General features: G+C 39.9%; 1 protein-coding gene and 1 non-coding gene across 2 annotated transcripts; one reads left to right on the forward strand and one right to left on the reverse strand.

The window, feature by feature from the left end:
• The first annotated feature begins 4145 nt into the window (after positions 1-4145).
• On the forward strand, positions 4146-4218 carry TRNAE-CUC. The gene has a single exon. It is a non-coding gene; the product is annotated as a tRNA-Glu (tRNA).
• Positions 4219-22856: 18638 nt separating this feature from the next.
• Positions 22857-23717, reverse strand: LOC110899675 (ethylene-responsive transcription factor 1A). The gene has a single exon (XM_022146564.2). It carries the CDS (start codon positions 23673-23675, stop codon positions 22983-22985), a length of 693 nt encoding a protein of 230 aa, XP_022002256.1. The 5' UTR covers positions 23676-23717; the 3' UTR covers positions 22857-22982.
• Between the last annotated feature and the right edge of the window lie 994 nt (positions 23718-24711).

Raw genomic sequence — 24711 nt, forward strand, 5'->3', positions numbered from 1 at the left:
CCAAATATCATCATCATCATCATAAAACCTTAACAGACTCTCTCTCTCTCTTCTCTCTCTAAATCGATCAGTTAAGTTGAGACCTAGATCGATCAACATAATCCCAAAATAAATCATCATCATCGTCCCACCTGAGCACCACTCCGGCGTCGTCCCTACCGAAACTCAGATCCACCATCGTCATCGTCATCTCTGCGTTCCTCTCTCTCTCTCATGTTTCTCTCTCATTCGTGTGTATTGGAGAGAAAAGCTTTGAGTTTCAGATCTGAATCGAAATCAGAAATATTTTGATCTGATTGTTTGTGGGGGTTAGAGATCAGAGAGATTGGTGGTGGCGGTGGTTATGGTGGTGGCGGTGAAAGAATGAAGCAGAAGCTCCGGCGGCTGTGCGTCTTTTTTGGATGGTTTTAGCGAGAGGGCAGGTGGTGGGGCGGTGGCGGGTGGAGTGACGGTGGTGGCACTGCAGATCTGGATCGAAATGGCAGTTTACTCTATGAGGCAGAGAGGAGCAAGGGTTTCTGAGGGTGGTTGCCGCATCTTTCCGCCAGTGATTTTGATTATCTTCAACAACCCTCCGTTATATATGTATATGATTATCTTGAAGATGATGTTCTTGATTTTCTGGATTTTCTGGGTTTTGATGATGATGTTTGATTATGTTCTTGAAGATACAGATCTGAGCCTCGTTTCTTTTTACAAATCGGTTTTTGTTTTGATTTGTTGTCTGTATTTTGATTTTTGTGATGGTTTCTGGTTTTGTTCTGGGTTCTTGATTTTCTTGAAGATGATGTTCTTGATTTTCTGGATTTTGATGATGAAGTTTGATGATGTTCTTGATTTTCTGGGTTTTGATGATGAAGTTTGATGATGTTCTTGAAGATAGATGTTATTAATTACTGAAACGTTATAATAAATTAACATGGACCAAAATGCCCCTGCACTACAGGACGAAATAGGAGGTTGCAACAGTAAAAAAATAGGTTTTTTGGATTTTGGACTAAAATGGCAACAAAATGCAAACCACAGGGACCCAGATGTAATAAGTTTGAGATTTGGACTAAAGTGGCAAAACTGGCCAAACCAAAGGGACCAAAATGGCAGTTTACTCTTTTTTAATTGTTAAAATATGTGGTATTAATATTGTGGGTGAGAATTAAATAGGAAGTTTATTTTGGCTATGAAGTATAGGAAGCAATAGGATTAGGACATGTGGCAAAATTTAAAATAAAGAGGAAGTGTATTTTAGTCAATCTTTTCATTTTCTTCTTCCTTCTTCTTCCCAGTAACATCAAAACCCACCATTTTTAAAACCCACTATATTCAACCATTTCTTCACTTTCTATCTCAATAATCACTACATTATACTGGCTCAGAGGCCGATAGTTGGTCAACTCCCTTTAACATACGTCAGGTTAAACAACGGGTAGAAACTTTGGAAACACCGACCCTAGTAAAGCCTTTGACATTTGGAACGTTCACATAACCTGAACCCTCGAACCTGTGTTCAGCACCCTGGCAACAACATCTTCACCGGGGGTGGCCTCAGCATCCCCAAAACAACATCAGAGGTATCATCACTCTTGATAAAACATAAGGCAAAACATCATACCCTGATCATACCTCATGAGCACAGGGTCACGACCCGGCTTGTCCCACAAGGTGCTCACACCCATCAACACTAAAAGGTGTTCAGGAAAGGGACGAAGCCTTGAAGGACACTTCCTAATGGCTTTTAACAACCAACTATCTAGTTCAGACTCAAATGGCTTAAGCTTGTTTAACACAGCATCAGGGTGCCTCCAAACAAGCTTGAAGGGAACAATGGACTCAGAAATCCAGAAAAATTGGTCCTTCCAAGAACCAAAGGTAGTAACCATTGAGGAAGTCAAACAAACATCAACTTGGGATGTCTCAAACGTGACCCAATCGTCATTATTGGTCAACCGGAAGAAACATCGGAACAACAACGATGGTTCATACCCTATCACAAAACCTCAAAGTGTAAAATCCCAGCAAGACCTTGAGGACGCAACTGACCAAACGACACACGATAATACTCTAAAATATTCAGAACAAAGACCGAAAACGGATGACACAAGTTGGAAATCTCGAAATGACAGCAAAAAATAGCAATCGAACCAGCGGGACACTGATCGATCGATTTATCTAAAACCCGAAGCTACCGGATTAAACTTTAGATCAATCCCCCATTCTTTACAAAAAGCCTCAACTTCCTCTCGAGTGAGACAACAATAACTCACATACAGATCTTTGCTAGCACCCAGGAGAGACGATCGAAAGAAAAAAAATGAAGTCTAGGCAGTTATTATTACGCAAAAGGCAAAAAACTGCCATCCATCACATTAACTGTCATTTCAAAATTCAAATCCAAAAAGCCTCAACTTCCTCTGACTTGGGGGGGCTGATGACGGGGGTAGCTCAAACCTTAATAAACTGATTAGAGACACAACAGCTTAAAAGGTTAAAAGGTTCAGAAATCGTCAGCTGGCGTGAACAGTAAGAAGGACAAGTCAGAGCCTTGTCACATCACCCTTTGCGTGTGAAACCTCCTGCCCAGCCGCAACCAGAACATGTGGGAGAGTACACCCTTTTGTCCGCAGGTCCAAACCCTTTAACCCCTAAAAGGGTAAGCCCTTCACTGCAAGCCAAGTTCACTAGTCCAATGTTTCCCCTTTGAGAAATATCATCCCTTATAAGAAGCAGACCATGGCAAACATTGTAACCACTCCAGAATCAGTAGGAATCATCCTAACTCTCTGATTCTTCCTCTCCATCTCGAGAACTAGCTTCATGTTTGCTTCTCTTCTTATTCTCCCATGAGAACTAGCTTCATGCTTGCTTCTCTTCTTCACACTAAATAATTCTTCTTCTCCAACGATTGCTTTCTGGGCTGATTTCTAATCAGTTCAGGATCTAAGGAGAATAACAACAATACAAGTGAACATCTCTCCACGTCTTGCAAACGTGGGGGGACCCCACGACCTGCGTTAGGCTAATCGAAACCCTAAACCCTTTTACCTGGAGATATCGCTACAGGCCTTGGTCTTGTATTTGTTGTAGCAACAATTATGAAACGACTTATTAGAGCATTTCACTCGATAAAAAGAACATTATCGATGATAGAGAGAGTTCAATACTGCTTAGATTTTTCCTCAATCTAGCCCTTCCGCTCTTGTGTTTATTTTCAAGCAAACTTTAGCCCTTTGACTATGAATTCATCACGAAGATGAATAATCCAACAATCAAGTCGTTTCGGTCCCACGTAATATTTAGGTTATATGTTTTCTTGACTCGCTATCGAGCTAATGGGTTGTCCACATGTATCTTTCAAGTTTGAACCAAAACCAATTTCACTAAATATTGTGGACCGAGACTTACATTGAATACTGGTTTGTTAGACGATCTCGAGTTTGTCTGGTCAGGCCAAACCCATGTTTTTTTTTTCTCACCCCAATTAGAATTTGCTTAATTATATTGTTTTTTTATTGGTATAATTTGTTTGTTATGAAAATTATGTTAATTTTACTTCATTTATAAATTATAATTTGTCTACAATTGTATCAATTATCTTTTGTTAGATGTCACGAATGTTTTTTTTTTTTCATTTTACAGTTAATCTTAAAAATTGAATAGGGCTGGCATTTCGACTTGCTACGTCAAGATCGTATGTGTCAACAATTCTGTTGTGAGCTAATGGATTAGACTTAAATAAATTAAATAAATCGGTATGTTTGTAACAATATGGATAGAATTTTAGTAAACAATATGGATAGAATTTTAGTAACTCCGCGTATTGTGCCGGTTCTTTTGAGTAATGTGTCTGGAAATGTCCGTTGATTTCTTATTAACACCGTTTCGTATAACCTAATAAAAGCTGATGAACAACCAGTTATTTTATTTGTATTCATAATTTAATTAAATGTATGATTAATTCATAGGAAAAAAATATATGTTTTATATAAGCCTTTTTTATGAGAATTTAGACTATCGTGATATCCGCAACAAAACATATGAATGTATAAAATATGGTTTGTTAACGAAGGTAGCTCAATAATAACAGAAAAAATATACGTAATGTCTTTTTCAACGTGTTATTAGAAATTTCTTTCAAAAACATACCAAAATCCGTTGTAGTCTAGTTGGTTAGGATACTCGGCTCTCACCCGAGAGACCCGGGTTCAAGTCCCGGCAACGGAACTATTTTTTACCTTTTTTTTGTTTAAGACACTTTTATTAAAGTATCCTAAAGTTTATATAATGTTACCAGGTTATAACCCCGTGTATTATACGGGTTGAATAAATGAATTTTATATAACAAATAATAAAACATTATCTTTTTAAAAGTCTCCTTTATTGCACGAGTTGAAAAAATGTAATTTTATATATTAAATAATAAAATAAGTTATATCTATAAGAACCATATGTATTGTACGGGTTAAATAAATGTAAAGTATGATAAGATTGAATATTAATCTTTATTTATTTAGTTAATATAAGATTGAAAATCATATGATTGAATAGGTGGGAGGTTGTATGATGATAAATCGGTTAACCGTACTAAATGATAAAGATAATAGAAACACGTCACCTCGGGCCAGCGTTCCACGCCAAGCACTATTGCCATGCCAAACAGGCAACACCCACCAAAACGCTAACCCGGGATGATGTACACGACGTTAAAGGGGCAACAACGCCCCTTGCCACGCCCACACCCACTACTCTTATCAAGAAATCCTGTATATATTTAACTACGTCTAGTCAAGAGTTATTTGATGGCATGATCATACATCCACATCCACTATGTCTCATGTAATTCACTTAACCTCATCAAAGTTTTCCTACACGAATAACTCATCTGATTTAGTGATCATTAACAAATTGAGCTGACATAACTCAATACATACGTGATCATTTTTTGATGTTAGGTGGATTTTTTTTAAATTATTTGAAAGTTAATATCAACTTTGAAATTCGTATGAATTCTTATTAGATTTGATTAAATATGATTGATAATAAAAATTTGTATTAGATTAGATTTTAGATTTGATTAAATATTATTAATAATAAGAATTTGTATTAATTTAGATTAAATATTATTATTATTAGTATTATTAATAATTTTAATCAATTAAAATGAGAGAATGACAAATGTCCTAAAACAGGTTTCTTTTATTATATAGTATAGATAACCTTTGTTCTGAATTTTGTGTTGCTACCTTTTTTTTTTGTTTAAGACACTTTTATTAAAGTATGCTAAAGTTTATATAAAGTTATAACCTTTGTTCTGAATTTTGTGTTGTTAGAGAGTCATGTATACGAATACGTGTGGATAGTCAAAGTTTCTAAAATACTATACATTTTTTTTATACTCGCTCGTCCAACAAGTTTAGTTAGTTTTTACAAATATGAAATATACGTCATAGTCATACCCACATGTTCGGTATTCTCAACTTGTCGTGTATTCACATAGAAGTTTTAGCAACACATGTCGATATGACGGAAATTAACGAATGTGTTTGGTTAAGACATGTAACCCAACATAGGGGTGTTCATGAGCCGAGCCGATCTGATCGAGGGTCTGCTCGTGCTTGGATTGAATTACAACCGATCCGATCCGATCGGATCGAATTTGCAAAATCGAGCACAAAAGTGATGCTCATGCTCGGATTGAATTTGAATCTAGCGGATCGTTTTTGCTCGGTTTCGCTCAGCACCGAAGTTAAAAATGTGTAGCAAAAAAAAAAAAAAAAACAAAAATCAAGACTATTATAAGGTTGCGTTCAACAAAAACAAATCCTAACTTAATTAAAACATCTGCAACACCTTACTAACAAAACCAATACATAACTAAAATCATGATTTTAAAAATGTTCTTAACAATATAAAGAAGCACAAATAAAGTGCGATATGTGATTGTCTAATAGAGAGGACTTTAGCAAGTCATAACAAGGACTTCATCCTCGTCATGAGATCGAACAATCAGATTATGAGATTGTTTTAGGAATTAGGAATTTAGGGTTAGATTTTGGTGTGTGGCAGCGGCGAGATATGCAGATCGAACATTCGAACAATCAGTTTATGTGATTGTTTTAGGAATTAGGGATTTAGGGTTAGATTTTGGTATTAACTATTAAGTTGGGCTAGTGTATTTTTTGGGCTTTTAATCTTTAAAATCTATATAATATATATTAATTATTTAATAAAATAATTCGAGCGAAACCGAGCGATCGACGAGCGAGCGGACCTTTGCTCTGATGTGGTTCCAACCGATAATCGATTGGCCTTAGAAAATAGAAAGGAACTTGATAGAATTTTAGAGAGATATTTGAGACTAATTTTCTTTGATGATCCATTATTGAAAAACCATTTCTCCTTTTAAGGAGTAAAAAACAACGAAGACAAACAATACTGAAACTAACCGCTATCTCCTAAATCTATGACACTACTTGGGATAATGGGCAGCCAACTATTCCCATTATTTTTGACCACATGCTAAATTAGACATTTAAACCAAAATAAGAAAACAATTAAAATAACTCGATCTGCATTGCATGAACTCTTAGCACCTACTCGGACCCGGGCACGTAACAATCCACCCCGCTCGAACTCGCCTTGTCCTCAAGGCGAAAATCCAATTAGGCCATGGCGGACGCCACTCGATTATCATGTTGACATCTGGTCGTGTGTTAACAAGATGCCATGGTGGACGCCACTCGCGTCTCTCGGTTGTTTCATCTAGCTCTCTTCATGTCCTTTGCAAACATTGATTTCATAACTTGCTTCAACAGGTTCGAAACCACGGATGGTGCGCCATTTGGCTTCGGTGCGGGTGAGGGTATGGGTTTTGGCATGGCTGCAACGAGGAATGGTGTGGTTTTTTGGGCGGGTTTCGATACAGGTTTAGAGAATGGCGTGTGTTGTTGGACTATTTTAGGTGTAGGTGGAGTACATAGTGGCACAGTGGCGGAAGCGACAATAAGTGGTGGTATGGTCGTTTTTGGTGTCGAAGAGTTGGTTGAAGGGGCTTGTTTTGGTGGTGGTGAGGTGTATAGTGGTGTTGTAGCGGTTGGTTGTCGTGGGTTGACGGCAATTGTTGGTGGTGGTGAGGCGGCAGTGGGTGACGGGACTGGCGGTGCAGTGTCGGAAACAGGTGGCGGAGATGTAGGAGATTGGGCTTCCCACGCGGTTCGGAACGATCGGAACTCCTTGAAAAGGATTTGCAACTGAGACTCGAGTTTTACAAGGGATTCACTCATCCATTGATAAAACTCGGCTTCGGAGAGAGCGTGAGCAACCATGGTCCGGGGGGATCACGACAGCTCTGATACCACTGATGTGGTTCCAATTGATAATCGATTGGCCTAAGAAAATAGAAAGGAACTTGATAGAATTTTAGAGAGATATTTGAGACTAATTTTCTTTGATGATCCATTAATGAAAAACCATTTCTCCTTTTAAGGAGTAAAAAACAACGAAGACAAACAATACTGAAACTAACCACTATCTCCTAAATCTATGACACTACTTAGGATAATGGGCAGCCAACTATTCCCATTATTTTTGACCACATGCTAAATTAGACATTTAAACCAAAATAAGAAAACAATTAAAATAACTCGATCTGCATTGCATGAACTCTTGGCACCTACTCGGACCCGGGCACGTAACATGCTCATTCTTGGATTGAATTTGAAACGAACCGATCCGAGCGGCTCATTTACAAACTGAGCGGGAATCGAACGAGTATTTTTTGAGCATTTTTCGAGCGATCGTCGAGCGATCCTCGATCCTCGATCGTCGAGCAGTTTGGACAGCCCTAACCCAACATATTCAAAGATCTTGTGGTTTCTTGAGGGAAAATAAAACTAGTTTTTTGTGAAGATAAAGAGGTGCGTTGCTCAATTTAAGGATGTTATATCGAATGTGGCGTAATCAAATATGAACTAGCGTCGCCATTTCTTCTCTTGAGTCATAGAGCAATGATAATGTTATTTTTCAACAAGTTCATCTAAGCGAGAATCTAACATATTTATTTTGGCTACACACCATATCTTATCATTTAGGAAGTTAGCTTTCACATTGGATTACATGGACGTAAGGAGTTATTCGATATGATCTTTAACAGGTAAATATACATTGCAATCTTGTTCTTTGAGTTTAGGCATAGTCTTGACTCATGAAATTTTTCTGACAAGATTTTTAGTGAGACAAGACCCGTAATTGTAGTGAAAGAATTAATTACTTTCTTTTTTACTCATTATGTTTTTTTTTTTTGAAAAGATACTCATTATGTTTTGCTTCAATTATGATTTACCTATTAATCTCTAAAGAATAAATTTTTTATAGTGTAGTATATTGTTATTAGATGTGTAAAAAAACGGTTTTTCCCAAAGCGGTTCAAGCCCCGATCTAGCCCGGCGGTTTCAGATTTCAAACCTAAAATCAATTGAAAACCGAAGCGGTTTAAAGACCCAAACCGATTCAGATAGATTAGGTCTTTCATACCTAAAATTGATTCATAAACGAACCTGTTTGGGCATGTGATCTCATGATGAAAAAAAACCTAGTCATTTCACGAACTGATTTGGTTGGGTCTATACTATGTTTTTGTACACCTCTAATTAGGGATGAGATTGATACAATACTAGTCTCGCATACCCTCGTGTGGCGTCCTCAAGTCCCCGGGGACAAGCCAATCCATCCCGCTTCTTTGTGCGGGTCACTGGTTTCGTCCTGCCTTAGACTCATCAGGAGAGCGACGTCAACTCTCGACCAGTGGTGCGTTCGTCGTTTGCACGACTAGGCGCATACACCTCTTCATTGACACTGATTCCGTCTCCCGATAAAGTCCAAGACTAGCCAGTAACCCAAGCATTCAAGCACAACCCATAGCATTGCGATCTTCAAACATTTGGCTCGTCACACTAAGCTAACTTGAAAGTTGAAGCCCCTTTAAATTTTTATAATTCACAAAAAAATGCATCTACTTTTGTTGAGATACTAGGTGACCTAAAATTCATCAATTGACAATATCAATTCAATATCGCGAATATTAGAGATTCAATCTTTCAAATCACAAAATTGATTTTTGTATGGTTGCTTGATTGCAAATAAGCTATCACACTATGTATACAGAATTACGGATTAGTAAATGATGAATATTATTATCAAATTAGCCGTTAGTCTAGAGGCTTTTTTTTTTTTTTTCAAATGGGAGGTGTGGAGAAAACTTTTCACCAAAATGAGTGTTTTATAAAATATTTACCGAAATGGGTGTTTTTAGTTAAAATACTATTTCTTTTATTTTTAAGAAATCCAAAACAAAGTCATTTGAAACTCCATTATCAACACTCATTCGACACAATCCAACTCATTTTCATCTTTTGTTTCATCAAAAGTGTATCTTCTTCACTTGACAACTTCAAAAGATCTTATTGTGCAACCATGGATTCTATTAATGGAACCAGTGACTCATGCAATTTCCCCTTTGAAGAACCTCTCATTCTTGTAAATCTAAACAATAAAACACACAAAAAAGCAGATAACCAAACTAAAATCTGGAAAACAAAGGAAATAAAGATGACTAGTGAAACAAAGAGATACGAACAAGAAAGTGGATTTGTGAAATTCATGACCCTTTAGAACCTTCTTTCATGTCTCTACATGAATAGAAAATAAATCATGGAAAATCCATTTACCCCTCTTCGTCATATTTGACCTCAATTCCCAAATTTCTCTTCAATGGAACCATGTGACATAAAACCAATACGGAATTCCGACAGATGTCGCATAATGAGGATGGAGTCGGCCAAAGGATGGTTATGGATCTTTATTAAATTCTTTAAACTCTTGGGCCTAAACACTTTTTGGGTTGTTAACTTGGGCCAATACAAATGTAACATTATTATTATTCATTATTCAATATTCAATATTCAATATTCAATATTCAATATTCAATGTATACAAACTAAATGTGCGGGAATAGTGGTTTTCAATTGGGTGGTGGTGGCCATCTATCGGCTCATATGGGCGGCAAGATAATAGTGCCAGGCATCTGGCACTCTCCTACTGTCCCAATAAATTTACGATTTTATTCCGCTTTAAATTTACGCTTTTGTCATGCGTTCAAAATTATGATTTTACCCCCACTTAAAAATAAATTTACGTTTTTGTTCTCAGCTAAAAATATCAATTTTGCCCGCGGTTCAAATTTACCATTTGCCCCGTTTAAATTTACAGTTTTGCCATTAGTTTTTTCCCATTAAAATTACGATTTTGCCATCAGTTCAAAATTATGTTTTTACCCCCACATAAAAATAAATTTACGCTTTTACTCCCAGCTAAAAATTCCAAATTTTCCATCGGTTCAAATTTACGATTTTGCCCGTTTAAATTTACAGTTTTGCCATTAGGTTTTTTTCTCACAGCAAAGTTACGATTTTGCCCTCAACTTAAATTTACATTTTCTCCATTGTTTTTGTTTGCTTTCTTGGTTAAATTACAATTTTGCCCCCAGTGAAAATTACAGTCATGCCGGCAGCTGCCTGCGACTCCCTCATTGTTCCATTTAATTTACAATTTTATCCCTGAATGAAAAATATGATTTTGCCCTCAGTTCAAAATTACGTTTTTCCAATCGTTTTACTTTTTTTAGCAAAACTATAAAAGTTTTTTTTTTAATTGGTTGACTCTGTTTAATTTTTTCCGGTGTCAAGGAGCTGCCTAACATTCGTTTATTAGTCCTGAAAAATTACAGTTTTGCCCTGAGCAAAAAATTACGGTCTTATCATCGTTTTAGTTTTTTTTTCTAGCAAAATTATCGTAGTGTTTTTTTAATTGATTGAGAATTATTCGGTCATCGCCCCGCAACGCGGACAGGGCAACTACTAGTATAAGAACAAAGCTTAAAATTTGAGGCCCTTAGTTTTTGTAGGCCCTAAGCAAAAGCCTAGGTTTGTATGCTTACTGGGCCGGCCCTGCATCTATGCGTACATCATGCATGCTCTAAGGCCTTGGGGGTAGACTCAGTGACACATCACTCATTTTCCCTCATTTCAGTATGCCTTACGCAAAGAAAATGGTTTAATCCTATTAATTTCATCTAACCCTAACTTTTTAGTGGTTTTTGGTTTAAAAAAGAAAAGAATAATTAATTTAATTTCTTAAAATCCGGTTAACATGTTAACAAATAACCCATTTAATAACACTTAACACTAGGAGGAAGTGGTTTGCAATACCGGTTAACATACCATGTCACCGTTAACACCCCGTGGCTTAAAGGTGTCCCCTTCAATCTTATTAAATGTGTAACTACGAAGACAACGTAGTTACACATGTACCTCTTGATATAATGACGTTGTTACTTCATGGCTATTATTTTTGTTGAATTTTGTATGCCCCATATTACCATGCTTTGGGCCATTCAGAGCCCAATATGGATCAGGATTCTGGGCTCAGTAGTAGAGTGCTTACATTGTACAACCAGGGACTTTTACCATAATTTGTATTCGTTACCCGGAGGTGATGGATCATGGATTTAAATTACGTAAGTTGTATATTGTCATTATTCTTAATCATGTGAATATTAAGAGTTATCATAGTAATTTTATTCAATGACTGAATAACCAATTGATGTTTTAATACTATCAAATAGTGTCATAAAAATAAAATATAGAAATTTATAACACTAGTAATTTTATTAGATGTGATCTACTTATCTAGTCATGTTAGCATTCACTTACCCATATCAGAAGGCATTACGTGAGACAATTGTTGTGATCAACCTTAATTACGTATCTATGTCTTACGTCCTAATAGAATTACATTTTGAGAGTCCATTTGCGAAGCCAGCTTCACCTATCATCTTTGCCTCACATATTATATATTAACGATAACAAGGTATACTCAAAAATATATGTAGTTCTCATGTCTTGGGCTAATTTTATCTTTATTTAACCATTATAATAAATGCAAATATACTTAATAATAAGTTAATATGGTATACCATATAAAATAAACTTGACAACCAATATTATTGAAAAGTCAAAGTCAATATAGTTGAAGTTTTTTTGTTCTTAAATCTTACAAGTTACAAGACCGTATTCCCTTCGACACATCCTTTCACACTGAAAATTTGAGATTGAACATTTGAAGTTTTTAGAAGCATTTACTGATTGCACGTGGGGTTAATTTTTTTTAACCGCCAACAGAATCAATCCCGAACAATCTTGAGGCACCCAATTGATCAAACGGAATACTCCAAGAGTAACCCGAGTCGACTACCAGTTCCGGGGAAAACTCAATAACCCACCCGTCCGTAGGCACGACGGTGAAATTGTCCGTAAACACGTTTGTCTCAATGATCGAACCCAAGTTTTCATAGGTCTCCTATCATTGCTTATATGTGCCTCACTATGCATCAAGTGACAGTTGAAACTCTATGTGGATACTAGTCGCCTGTTTTGTTTTATTATGTATTTATTTAGGAAGAAATGAAAGCTATTTCGTATATGACTTTTTTCTAATTATTAAATTCATCCAAAACATTCATATCTTCTAGAAACCCTACATCATCCGTTTATTTTATAGTTAAAATATTGAAAGAAAATTAATACAAGTTAATATCTATATCAACAAAGACCAAAAAGTATCTTATTTAATCAAGAGTGATACATCCGACTATGTTTTGATTAGTATAATTCAAGCTAAAAGACAAAGCATATGAAAGAGTTCAAAATTTATTTTTCTTAACAAAGAATAGGAAATATATATTTATATATAAAAGAGAAAGCATATGAAAGAGTTCAAAATTGAAACTGAAGATACATATCCGAGGTCGGATACGGTCCTCGAGGACGGACAGAACGACACCATGAACGGACCTCCTGAAAGACGTCTGTTCCCACAACACCGAGGACGAACACCCGTTCAAGTGTGTCCAACCGGATGACGTCATGCCAGTTGACCATTATAAATACTCAATCAAGTACAAGGCCAAGTACGATTTTCTGAACCTTCGTCCTTATTTTCTCTCTCTACTTTCTCTCTCTACCAATACTTATCCTCACGCCGGAGGGTGGTCGCAGAAGGGCCCTCCCATCTCTGCGGCGAGCCTAACGGTTTTCTGTTTTGCAGGACGATTCTCCAGCTTTTTTACAAGATCCAAACCCTCGATTACAGGCTCTGGCCTAAACTCGATTCTTTGGCTCTTCAATTGGCACCATTCGATTTCACAGCTCATAGTCCTTCACTTTGGTGAATTTCTTGAGCAACGAACTGATCTATGGCGGCCTCGGGTTCTATGAATTCGGGAACCATAGCTGTTAGTACGCAGACTACAGCACCAACACGCATTGTTTCCGCAGTTTCGGCTCCTTTGAGCTCGGGACCAGGAACAACTTTACCATTTATACTGATCCCTACTTCGCAGGCATCAGAGTTTGATGCGGAATTTCTTTCCAAAAATGCATGTCTTCTACGAAGATTAAAGGCCCAACAGGCCAGAGATGAGGAGATCCTCGGTTTACGAACCAGGCTCTTTCATGATGAAACACCGGTAAGGACTATGGGTCCTATGATTTTCACCTCTCCAACTTTCTCCACAGTTGTTACTTTGGAAACTTACAATAGATATGTGCAGGGTTCCTTCGGACCATCTCCAGCGATGACAATACGAAATGAGACGCAAACCGAAATAGTTAATGATCCGGAGCTCACCAAACCCTATCATCCGGTATCTATGACAACTAAGTCCAAATTCAGTGCCCGCATCACACACGCCAAGCTCCATCCGAAGCTCAAAATGCCAACCACGGTAAAGAAATATGACGGGACCACTGATCCGGATGATCACATGTTCGATTTCGATGGGGCAGCACGAGTCGAGCAATGGCCGATGCCCGCTTGGTGTTTTATGTTCGCGCAAACATTAACAGCGGCAGCACGAGTATGGTTCGACGCTCTAAATGAAGGCGAAATCAATGATTTCGAAGAGTTCAGAAGGTTGTTCCTTCAGAACTTCAGCCAGCAAAGGCACTATTCCAAGGAAATCACCGAAGTACGCAACATCCGAAGGAAAGATGGCGAGTCTTTGGATAGTTTTATCGATCGGTTCAACCGAGAAAGTATGCAGATCAGTGGAGTCGTAGACCAATTAAGGATCTCCGAATTCTGTCATGGTATCCGGAACAACCAATTGGTCGAGAAGTTACACGAAAATCTCCCAAAGACGATGGAAGTACTCATGGAGTGAGCCAGAGCTTTTGCTCGAGGTAAAAACGCATGCAATCCGGCTCCGGAGTCAGATCATAAAATGTCATCCTGGAAGAAAAATGGTGGTTCCGTATTTGATAAAACTCCCTCCAAAAATAGAGGACGATCCCATCCGTACAACAGAAATGATCGCTCTCAACGAGGAAGAAGTTCCGGATCTCGTTTCTATAACTTATCAGACCTCTCCAAAACTCCCAGTGAAATTCTCAGTGCTGAAGGAGCAAATTTTCCCGCCCCACCAAAGCTCCGGAATCCAGGAGATAAGAACTCCAAAAAGTATTGTGATTACCATCATGCGCGAGGCCACAATACGGACGATTGTTGGTCTCTAAAACAAGAAATAGAAAAAGCAGTTCGATCCGGTAAGCTGTCACATTTGGTAAAGGAGGTAAAGGAAGGAAAATCTTCGGGAAGTTCGGTAGAAAATCCGAATAACCAACCAGCAATATGCATGATAAGGAAAGCAAACAGCCATGGCATAAAGCGGACCAATCATCATATGGCCGCTTGGATGCAACATCCAATCGCCTTCCCCCCAATCACTCCCGGAGAAATCAAAGACGGACCAATCATAGTATCTGCGGTAATTGCAGGACACAAGATCCGACGGATCTATGTCGATAGCGGAAGTGCCACCGAAATCATGTATCAACAGTGTTTCCAACAATTGGCTCCACAAACCAAAGCAAAACTGATACAAGTATCCATGCCATTAGTGAGCTTCTCCGAAGAGGTGGTCCAACCGATCGGACAAATCACGCTGCCAACAACGTTGGGTACCGGAAGCCTGGTCAGAACGGTCAACTTGACGTACCTAATAGTGGGAGCAAGGTCCGTTCACAACGTCATACTAGGAAGACCAGGGATGTGTGCTTCCGGTATTATTAGCTCTACCATTCATGGGTCGTTAAAGTTTCCTACCGAAGAAGGAGTAGCAACTTTACACTCCGAATCAACCATGTGCGTAGCTGAAATGCGACAAAGCGAGGGTAATGTGCAACCTCCGGCCCTCCTTATAGAGGAATGGGCTATTCACCCGCATTTTCCGGAGCAAAAAATTGCCGTTGGTGCCCAGCTCCCTGAGCGTACTAAAAAACGGTTATGGAAACTTCTGTCCAACTCACTCGATGTATTTGCCTAGCAAACCTCTGACATTGTCGGGGTCCCTCGATGTTTGGCCGAGCACAAGTTAAAAGTATCACGTTCAGCAAAACCAGTTGCTCAAAGAAAAAGAAACATGGCTCCGGCTCGTCACAAAGCCATCTACGAAGACGTACGAAAGCTATTAAGCGCAGGTTTTATCAGGGAAGTGCGGTATCAAACATGGGTCTCTAACCCAGTGATGGTAACAAAGAAAGATAAAACTTGGAGAATGTGTGTTGATTTTTCCGATCTAAACAACGCATGTCCGAAGGATTGTTACCCTCTACCAGAAATCGATTTGAAAATAGACTCCCTCTCCAGCTTTCGCCTTAAATGCTTCTTGGATGCATATAAGGGATATCACCAGATACAGATGGCTTTGGAGGATGAGGATAAGACGGCTTTCGTAACAAACGAAGGTCTCTTCTGTTACACTAAAATGCCATTCGGATTAAAGAATGTCGGAGCTACGTACCAGAGGCTGATGGATAAAGCTTTCAAGGATCAGATCAGAAGGAACTTGGAAATTTACGTAGATGATTTGGTCATCAAGAGTGAAGCCGAAGATAACATGATTGATGATATACTCGAAACCTTCACCCGGCTTCGGAGTATCAACCTCAAATTGAATCCTAAAAAATGTTCTTTCGGTTTAGAGGAAGGGAAGTTTCTGGGCGTATGGATAACTCAATCCGGGATCCAGGCACATCCGGACAAAATTCGGGCCGTAATATCCATGCAGCCTCCGAAAACAGTAAAAGAAATCCAATCATTGAACGGTAAGCTAGTGGCTCTTCACCGTTTTGTCTCCAAAGCAACTGATCGGACCATTCCCTTCATGAACGTGTTGAAAAAACGTACTGGAAAGGGTCAGATAGAATGGACGACGGAGGCCGATTCAGCATTTCAAGAATTAAAAGTATGTCTTGGGTCATTGCCCACGTTGACTGCCCCAGTCACCGGAGAAACCGTCACTGTGTACCTCTCCGCTTCCCATTTCGCCATCAGTGTAGTGCTTGTGGTACACTGAAACCACACACAAATACCGGTTTACTACGTAAGCCGCATCTTAAAAGATTATGAAACTCGTTACCTGATGATTGAAAAACTAGCACTCGCACTGGTACATGCATCCAGACGGCTCCGGAGGTATTTTCAGGCTTTCAATATAGAGGTTCAGACTGATCTACAAATCCAGCAAATCCTCAGAAAGCCGGAGGTTTCTGGACGCCTCACCAAATGGGCGATCGAGCTCAGCGCCTTCGATATTACCTACCGATCTAGAGGTCCGATAAAAGGTCAAGCTGTGGCAGATTTTCTTACTGAGGTACCGATCGGAGAAAGCACCAAAGAAAAGCCTACTCTCCCAAGGGTATGGAACTTGTACACTGACGGAGCCTCCAGTAAAGAAGGGTCGGGAGCCGGATTAATTTTGATAGATCCGGAAGGAATAGAATATACTTATGCCTTACGTTTCGAGTTTAAAACTTCAAACAATGAAACAGAGTATGAAGCTCTTCTCGCAGGACTCCAAACTACAGCTAAGGCTGGTGCAACCTCCGTCTTGGCTCATGTTGATTCATTACTAGTCGCCAACCAGGTCAACGAAGAGTACGAAGCACGAGAAGAAAACATGATCCGGTATCTAAAACAAGTTAACAATTTGATCTCCTCATTCGACTCTTGCAAAATAGTTCATATACCACGGAGCAAGAACAAAAAGGCGGATGGTTTAAGCAAGACCGCGTCCGTAGCATTTCGTCACCTGTCCAAAGAAGTGCTGGTGGAAACCCCGCAAGCCCCGGTCATCCATCAATCGGACACAGTAATGTCAATCTCTGTACAAGAGAAATCATGGATGACTCCGATCCTTGAGTATCTAAAAGACGGCACGCTCCCAGAAGAAAAAGCTCAAGCTCGGAAGCTGAAAGTAAAGGCACTGCAGTATCAGGTTCATGATAGGAAACTCTATCGAAAGACCTTCTTGGGTCCGCTCCTAAAGTGCTTAACTCCGGATGAAGCCAGCTATGTCATCAGAGAAATCCATTGCGGGATATGTGGCATCCACTCCGGGCCAAGAATGGTCGTGGCTAAAGCAATGAACACTAGATATTTCTGGCCAGGCATGCATCAGAGTGCTGTTAGTGAATTACAAGCATGTGAAGACTGCCAGCGGCATGCTCCCATTAGTCACCGAGCGAAAAACAACCTCGTCCCCGTAACTTCGGCATGGCCATTTCAAAAATGGGGGATTGACATCGTTGGTCCTTTTCCTGTTTCCACCGGAGGAGTGAGGTTCCTATTGATAACCATTGATTATTTTACAAAATGGATCGTGGCCAAACCCCTCAGAACCATCACCGGGGACCAAGTACTGAGGTTCGTCTGGGAAAACATAGTATGCAGATACGGAATGTCGCTCTGTATAATCAGTGACAACGGGAAGCAGTTCGCAGAAAAACCATTTAAAACCTGGTGTGAAAGGATGCACATTGAACAAAATTTCGCTTCGGTCGCACATCCTCAGGCCAACGGACAGGTAGAAAGAGCCAACCGCAGCATTATGGAGGGCATAAAAAAGCGCCTGGGTAAAGAAGGCGTCTCTTGGGCAGATAAGCTTCCGCACGTCCTATGGGCTCACAGGACGATGCCAAAAACGAGCACAGGGGAGACTCCTTTAAGTTTAACATATGGTACGGAGGCAGTCATCCTCGCCGAAGTAGGCATACCTACCCTCCACATGCAGCAAAATCAAGAAGTGAACGAACAAGAACTCCGACTGAACCTCGACCTAGCTGAAGAAAGAAGGGAACTAGCGGCTATCCGGGAAGCAAAGTACAAAAAAGAGTTGGAAAAGCATTACAACTCAAAAGTAAAGGAGGTTCGGTCAAGGTTGGAGATTACGTCATGCGAAGCAATGAGGCAAGTCTGGTCGAGGGTACGGGGAAAATGGCTCCGAAATGGGAAGGCCCTTATCAAATTAAGACTGCTGGAAAAGATGGTGCTTACACACTCAGCAGGATGTATGGAACCCCCGTCCCCCGTACTTGGAATGGAGCACCCCTCAAGCAATGTTTTCTCTGAAAAAACTTCATTATGTTTCAAAATAAAATTTGTAATACGTAGGCTGCGAACCCCGTCATTTTCATTTCCCTTGTAATGCGGATGGTTTTACCCGCACAAACAATTTTATGTTTCTAAGAACTGCGGAGGGTTTTACCCGCAGATTGTTTAAATGTTTTTGCCAAGTATGAATGGAAACAGAGAACACACTCCGAACTGATCAAATAGAATGATCAAAATTTCTAACATTAGACAAAGTTGCAACACACAAGATATCATCGGCCGAATCAGGGATCCTAACCCTAAAAGGCAAGAACGAACTGGAATTGTTCGTATTCTTTCCTTCTATCTAAAAAATTATCCTAAAGATAAAGACAAAATCGGATCCGTATAATAAAAAGAACGTTCTAAAAAAGATGTAGGCACAAAAACATGGACGCATGCAAAACAAATCAACTACATCAAAAAGTAACCGGATCAATATAACCGGGAATCATTTACATTCAAAGGGATAATAGTCAATTACACAAGAACGGTAAAAACATCACTTACATTCATTCCGAATCAAAAATAAGGTGCATATCCCAAGTTGTCGGATATGTCCACCTTCTAAAAACAACGGTTAAACAAAATAAACTTTCCAAGGTGCATATCACAAGTTGCCGGATATGTCCACCTTACTCTTTCGGAGTTCCGCCGCTTGCAAAATAAAGAGCATCCTTGATCTTAGAAAGTGGCTCATGGACAAGCTTCGGAAGATCTTCGATCACAGGGAAAGAAAGAGAATCAAAGTTGGCAACCACGGTATTTAACTCCTCTCCGGCATTACGATTCAACAGTGGAACCTCAGCAAATGGAATCTTTTTCTTCAGAGCATGGACGTATCCTTGTTGAAGACCAGAGTTGATACCCACATCACTCATTGCATTATTCACAGCCGCAACAGCCACAGTCATCTCTGGACCTTTGTGTATATTCTTGGCAAGGAGCTGCGCTCCTTTCAAAAGTAACCAAGTTTTCGTCCCTTGGAGATCCTCCACCCTAGCCTTTAAAGAGGCATTTTCTGCCTTGATCTCTTCTTCGTGCCCCTTCATCTCTTTAATCTGGGCTTTCAAGTCAGCATCCCCTGATTTAAGCACATCCCGCTCTGACCAAAGTGTTAGAAGGATATAGTAAAATAAAAAGTGATTAGGTCAAGTAAGGTACGTACCGGCCATCATATTTGCATAAGCAAGACAAGCGTTCGCAAAAGACTCCTCCATCTTCGCCATAGCCACTTTATGTTCTTCATCTTTCTTCTTCAAAGATTCGGCAAAACTTTTTAACTCCGCATATATTCTATCATGATCTTCCGCCGCCGAAGCCGCAGCTGCCTGAGATGATTGATTTTGGGTGGTCAAGGACTTAACTTTTTCCTGCTGGGACTGAAGATCTTGGGTGAGTTGAGCTATCTTTTTCTCCGTATCCGGAGCCCTCTGAATCTTCCGCTTCAAAGAGAGGGTCTCATTCTCCAAATTTTCCCTCACTGACTCCGCTTCAACCCATCTTCGGTAAAGCTCCGTCACAAAAATATTCGACTGAGCTTGGTTAGACAGGACCAAGGCTCCCAGATCTTGATTTTTCATTCTCCGGCTCTTGGCATGATCCAACGGAGTACTGATGTTGAAAAGAAGAGTTCTGGCAAAAGCTCATCCATCACTGAATCTTATTACGGATGTCCCAATCCGGAATGAACTTCTCCTCCGTAGTCGCCGGGTCGATCTCCATATCATCCGAAAATACATCTGCATATCGAAAAAAGGACATCAACCCAGGCCCGAACCAAGATGAAGGAAGAGAGGTCACTTGGTCTTCCTCATCATCAATAAAATGGTCCAAACCCAAAGATGAGTCCAAATTCGTACCTGAAAAAGTCACCACTTTCGGTTCTCCGCGAGTCTTTCCGTCCCCCTTATCCATAGCCTCTGGATTCTCCACCTCCATACTTTCCACTTCATTCACAGGAAGGAAGCCACCTGAAAAAGTGGGAGTAGGCGCAGAACGAGCCAGTGCGGCTTCCTCCCTCGAATGCTTACCACCGGTGAGATGTTCATCCAACTCGACCATCACGTCACTACCGGAATGAGAAGATCCTTTTTTGTTTTTCTTCGGCTTCGGCATAGGAAGGGGATCAGACGAACAAATCTGTAAAGATTCATTTTTCCTCTTGCGGAAAAGAATTTTCTGGCCAACTTCCGGCATGACACCTTTACTCTTGAGAGAGACAGAAGGAGGATATTGTAAAGCTTCGTCTATACTATGTACCTCCGGATCGCTGTCCACATCATCCAGAATGGATTTCTTTCCAGTCTGAGTTCCGGAAGAACCAGCTGCATCCTTCGTAGGTGTCGGAACAGAAGAAGTAGCTTCAGCATTAGATGGTTCAGCTGCATCCTGTGTCACCAAAGGACTAAAAGAATTTTCTGGCCAACTTCCGGCATGACACCTTTACTATTGAGAGAGACAGAAATTGGATATTGTAAAGCTTCGTCTATACTATGTACCTCCGGATCGCTGTCCACATCATCCAGAATGGATTTCTTTCCAATCTGAGTTCCGGAAGAACCAACCGCATCCTTCGTAGGTGTCGGAACAGAAGAAGTAGCTTCAGCATTAGATGGTTCAGCTGCATCCTGCGTCACCAAAGGACGAATCTCTTGAGCTGCGTAGGCCACTTGCTTCATGAGAGGAACTTCGCCTTCGCCTTGGTCGTCCAAATCAAAGTCAAGAATGTCAAAACTGGGAACCATCAGAGCATCCCTAAGAGACATCACGACACCTGCATTTTCAGAATAAAAAATAAGTTAATAAAAAAAAGAGAAGCAGAAGAAAAATGCCGAAGGGGAGGTAAAGGGCCGGAACTTACGATCACACTTTCTGCGAATAACCGGCCAATCCCTGTCCCCTTGGCTCCAAGAAAAACAGACTCGACCCAACAAAAGAAAATGCTCATGAAGGGGACGGATTGGGGACTTGTGCTCAATTAGGGCACGGGCCAGTTCCTGGTCGAAGGTGAAGTCTTCGCCCAAATCGAAGGACATTGACTGATCTTTAAAACGCCACCTCATATCCTCCGGAAGACAACGATCGTCCAACCAGAAGAAATTATCCTTCCAGTTTTTCAAGCTGGATCGTTCGTCGGAGGAAGGGGGAGGGATACCCTTCCGGTGTGCAAAGGTATACCAGTCTCCAGCAGTAATAAACTCGTAAAAGTACCGGAATACATTCAAGTCCGGTCTCCGATCTTGGCCCCGACAGGAGATTTCAAAATGATTTATACGACTAAGACCGAATGAGTTCACTTGACATATATGAACCCTAAAAAATTGAAGAACCCTAATCAAGAAAACCGAAAACGGGACCCTATAATTCGCAAAATTAAAGACACGGGTGTAAAGTGGGAACTTCCCTTGACGAAAGGGATATATGGTCTCGTCCTTTGAAGGGAGGACCGGATTTAAATCTAAAGGAATCCTATACTCTCGAACAAACTTATCCAACTGATGTTGGGTAAGAATGCTCACGCTCTCCGACATATTGTCCTTGCCAGGAGCCATAATGCCAATATAGAAAAAGGACGCACCTTGAAGAAGAAGAAGAGATCAAACAAAGACTAGAGGGTAACAATAGAGAAGAAGAAGATTGGAAAATAGAAAGGTAAAAAATGAAAAAGTGAAAAGGTAATTTATAGAAAAAGTAAGGCGGTTTGGAGACAGTCAAATCAAACCGTCACTTCAAATAAACACGATTCCCCATTCGGGGTTTCGTAACTGTCACACATGGGTGACTGACGGTCAAAATACTTAAGTCACCCACACCATGCTGGCTCCATTCAGATCGCGTCGCGTCATCTGACCTGAACCACTCCTACGACGACACGTCACTCGGGTTAAAATAACTCACGAAGAACATTTTGTCAAGTCCTTAAAAGAACTTAACAAACTGGGGGACTTGAAGATACATATCCGAGGCCGGATACGATCCTCGAGGATGGACCGAACGACACCATGAACAGACCTCCTGAAAGACGTCTGTTCCCACACCACCGAGGACGAACACCCGTTCAAGTGCGTCCAACCGGATACGTCATGCCAGTTGACCATTATAAATACCCCATCAAGTACAAGGCCAAGTACTATTTTCAATACCGAATATGACATTAGGATGATATGAGCTCATTTGACTATGGTGCCATGGTGGGCTATACTTAAAGTTGACGTGATAGATTTTGTTGACAAAAAACGAGATTGGTTATAGATAACTACTCTAGTCATGCTCTAATTTATTTACAAATTTTATTTAAAAAAAGACAGAATAACTAACATATCAAAAGATTGATTTTTGACTCTTGATATATTAACCAAAATATATAAAAATTAATAAATTTGTCATTTATGTACAGAAAAACATCCATAAAAAATAAACAAAATGTGACAAAGTAAAAGTCATTGTCTATTCACGATTCTCCTCTTCGGAGACCGATCCTCCGACGAACTCGCCGGGGACGTTGACCTCCGTTTCGACGCTATCCTCACCGGCTCCGGCTCACCGGAATTAATCCGCAACGGAAAATTCAACAAAGCACGCGAACCCCGCATCCGATATGCCGCCCTATCATACGCCACCGCCGCATCCTCCGCCGTCTCAAACGTCCCCAACCACACCCGCGCACCATTCTTCGCCGGATCCCGTATCTCCGCCGCAAACTTACCCCACGGCCGCCGCCTCACACCTCTATAATGCTTCCCCTTCTCCGGCGCCTCCGTCTGCGGCGGCGATCCTGCCGGAATACTCGAAATCTCCGGTGAACTCACAAAATTCTCCGGAGAACTACACAAACTGTCCGGCTCCGATTTAACAGTTGTAACATTCTCCGACGAGGTCGCCGGCGGCGACGGGTGGCAGTCGAAGTCCAAAGATTCGTGAAGAAACCGAGCGATTAACATGTCATCGGAATCGTTCTGTTTCAAGGGTAATTCACCCCACATGTCTGAAAAGCAAGGAAACAAGATATTGCTCCGGCAAGACATCGGCGGGAAACCGTCGCCGGAGTTTATGGCGGATGAATCATCTAGCAAATGGCGGCGAATAGACTCAAGAAGCGCAAAATCTGAATCGAACCCATTATTTGCCATCATGTTTTTAGTAAGGAAAAATATTATTTAGTTGTGAAATTATTTGAGTAAAATCTTGGACAGGTGGTTTAAATAGGTGTGAGAAATGCGAAAGGTTCATGCACCTGGTACAGATAATGTTGGAAAAGTAGTATTAAAATAAAAAATAATGAATATAATAAATTAGTTTTTTTCCAACTTTGTTTGACATGAAGAAAAATGATGTTTCTCGGAAGGTCGTTAATTGCACGTGGATTTATGTTGCAACTTGCATGGTTGGCTGATGTCATTGCTTATATAGTCGTCTTGTTGCTTACTCTTGGAATATAGATGAGGATTAAGAGTTACTCTCATAATTAGCAGAGTTAAATTTCATTTTATTCTGGTTTGCGTTATTTTTCCAGTTTAGTTTAAATGTTTTATTTTTGGTTTATGAGTCTTAAAAGGTTTCACCGTTGCCATTTTAGTCCATTGAGTTAACTTTATCCATTTTTTTCAGTTAACAAGAAGGGCAATTCGGTCATTTTAAATGGTCGAATTGCTCTTCTAGTTAATATGATTATATATAAAATGACTGAATTGCCCTTCTTGTTAACTGAAAAAATGGATGAAGTTAACCCAGTGGACTAAAATGGCAACGGTGAAACCTTTTTGAACCCACAAACGAAAAATGAAACCTTTGAACTAAACTGATAAAATGGCCCAAACCACAAAGACAAAAATAATATTTAACTCTAATTATTAAGTTGGGATGAGGTTTTACTTTGTGTTGATTTGGTTGTACTAATAATACTAGTGAACATTTGGATTTGCAAAGTTGGTTTTCTTTTTTGTTAACACCAGAATTTTATTTGAGAAATACATTTTTTAATGGCGACAAATTATTGAACAGTTTCATCAGAATAAATGCAACGGAATAAACATGATTAATTAACACAAAGAAAATAATAAATCATCATAGATTCTGTTTCATTAAATCAGTGATTTAACAAATACAAACACCCCCTCAACCTAATATCTCAGGGCTTTCCTTTGTAAAATCTAATATCAACTAAATAAT

The sequence above is a fragment of the Helianthus annuus genome, chromosome 13 (genome assembly GCF_002127325.2).
Source record: "Helianthus annuus cultivar XRQ/B chromosome 13, HanXRQr2.0-SUNRISE, whole genome shotgun sequence".
NCBI classification, from domain to species: Eukaryota; Viridiplantae; Streptophyta; class Magnoliopsida; order Asterales; family Asteraceae; genus Helianthus; species Helianthus annuus.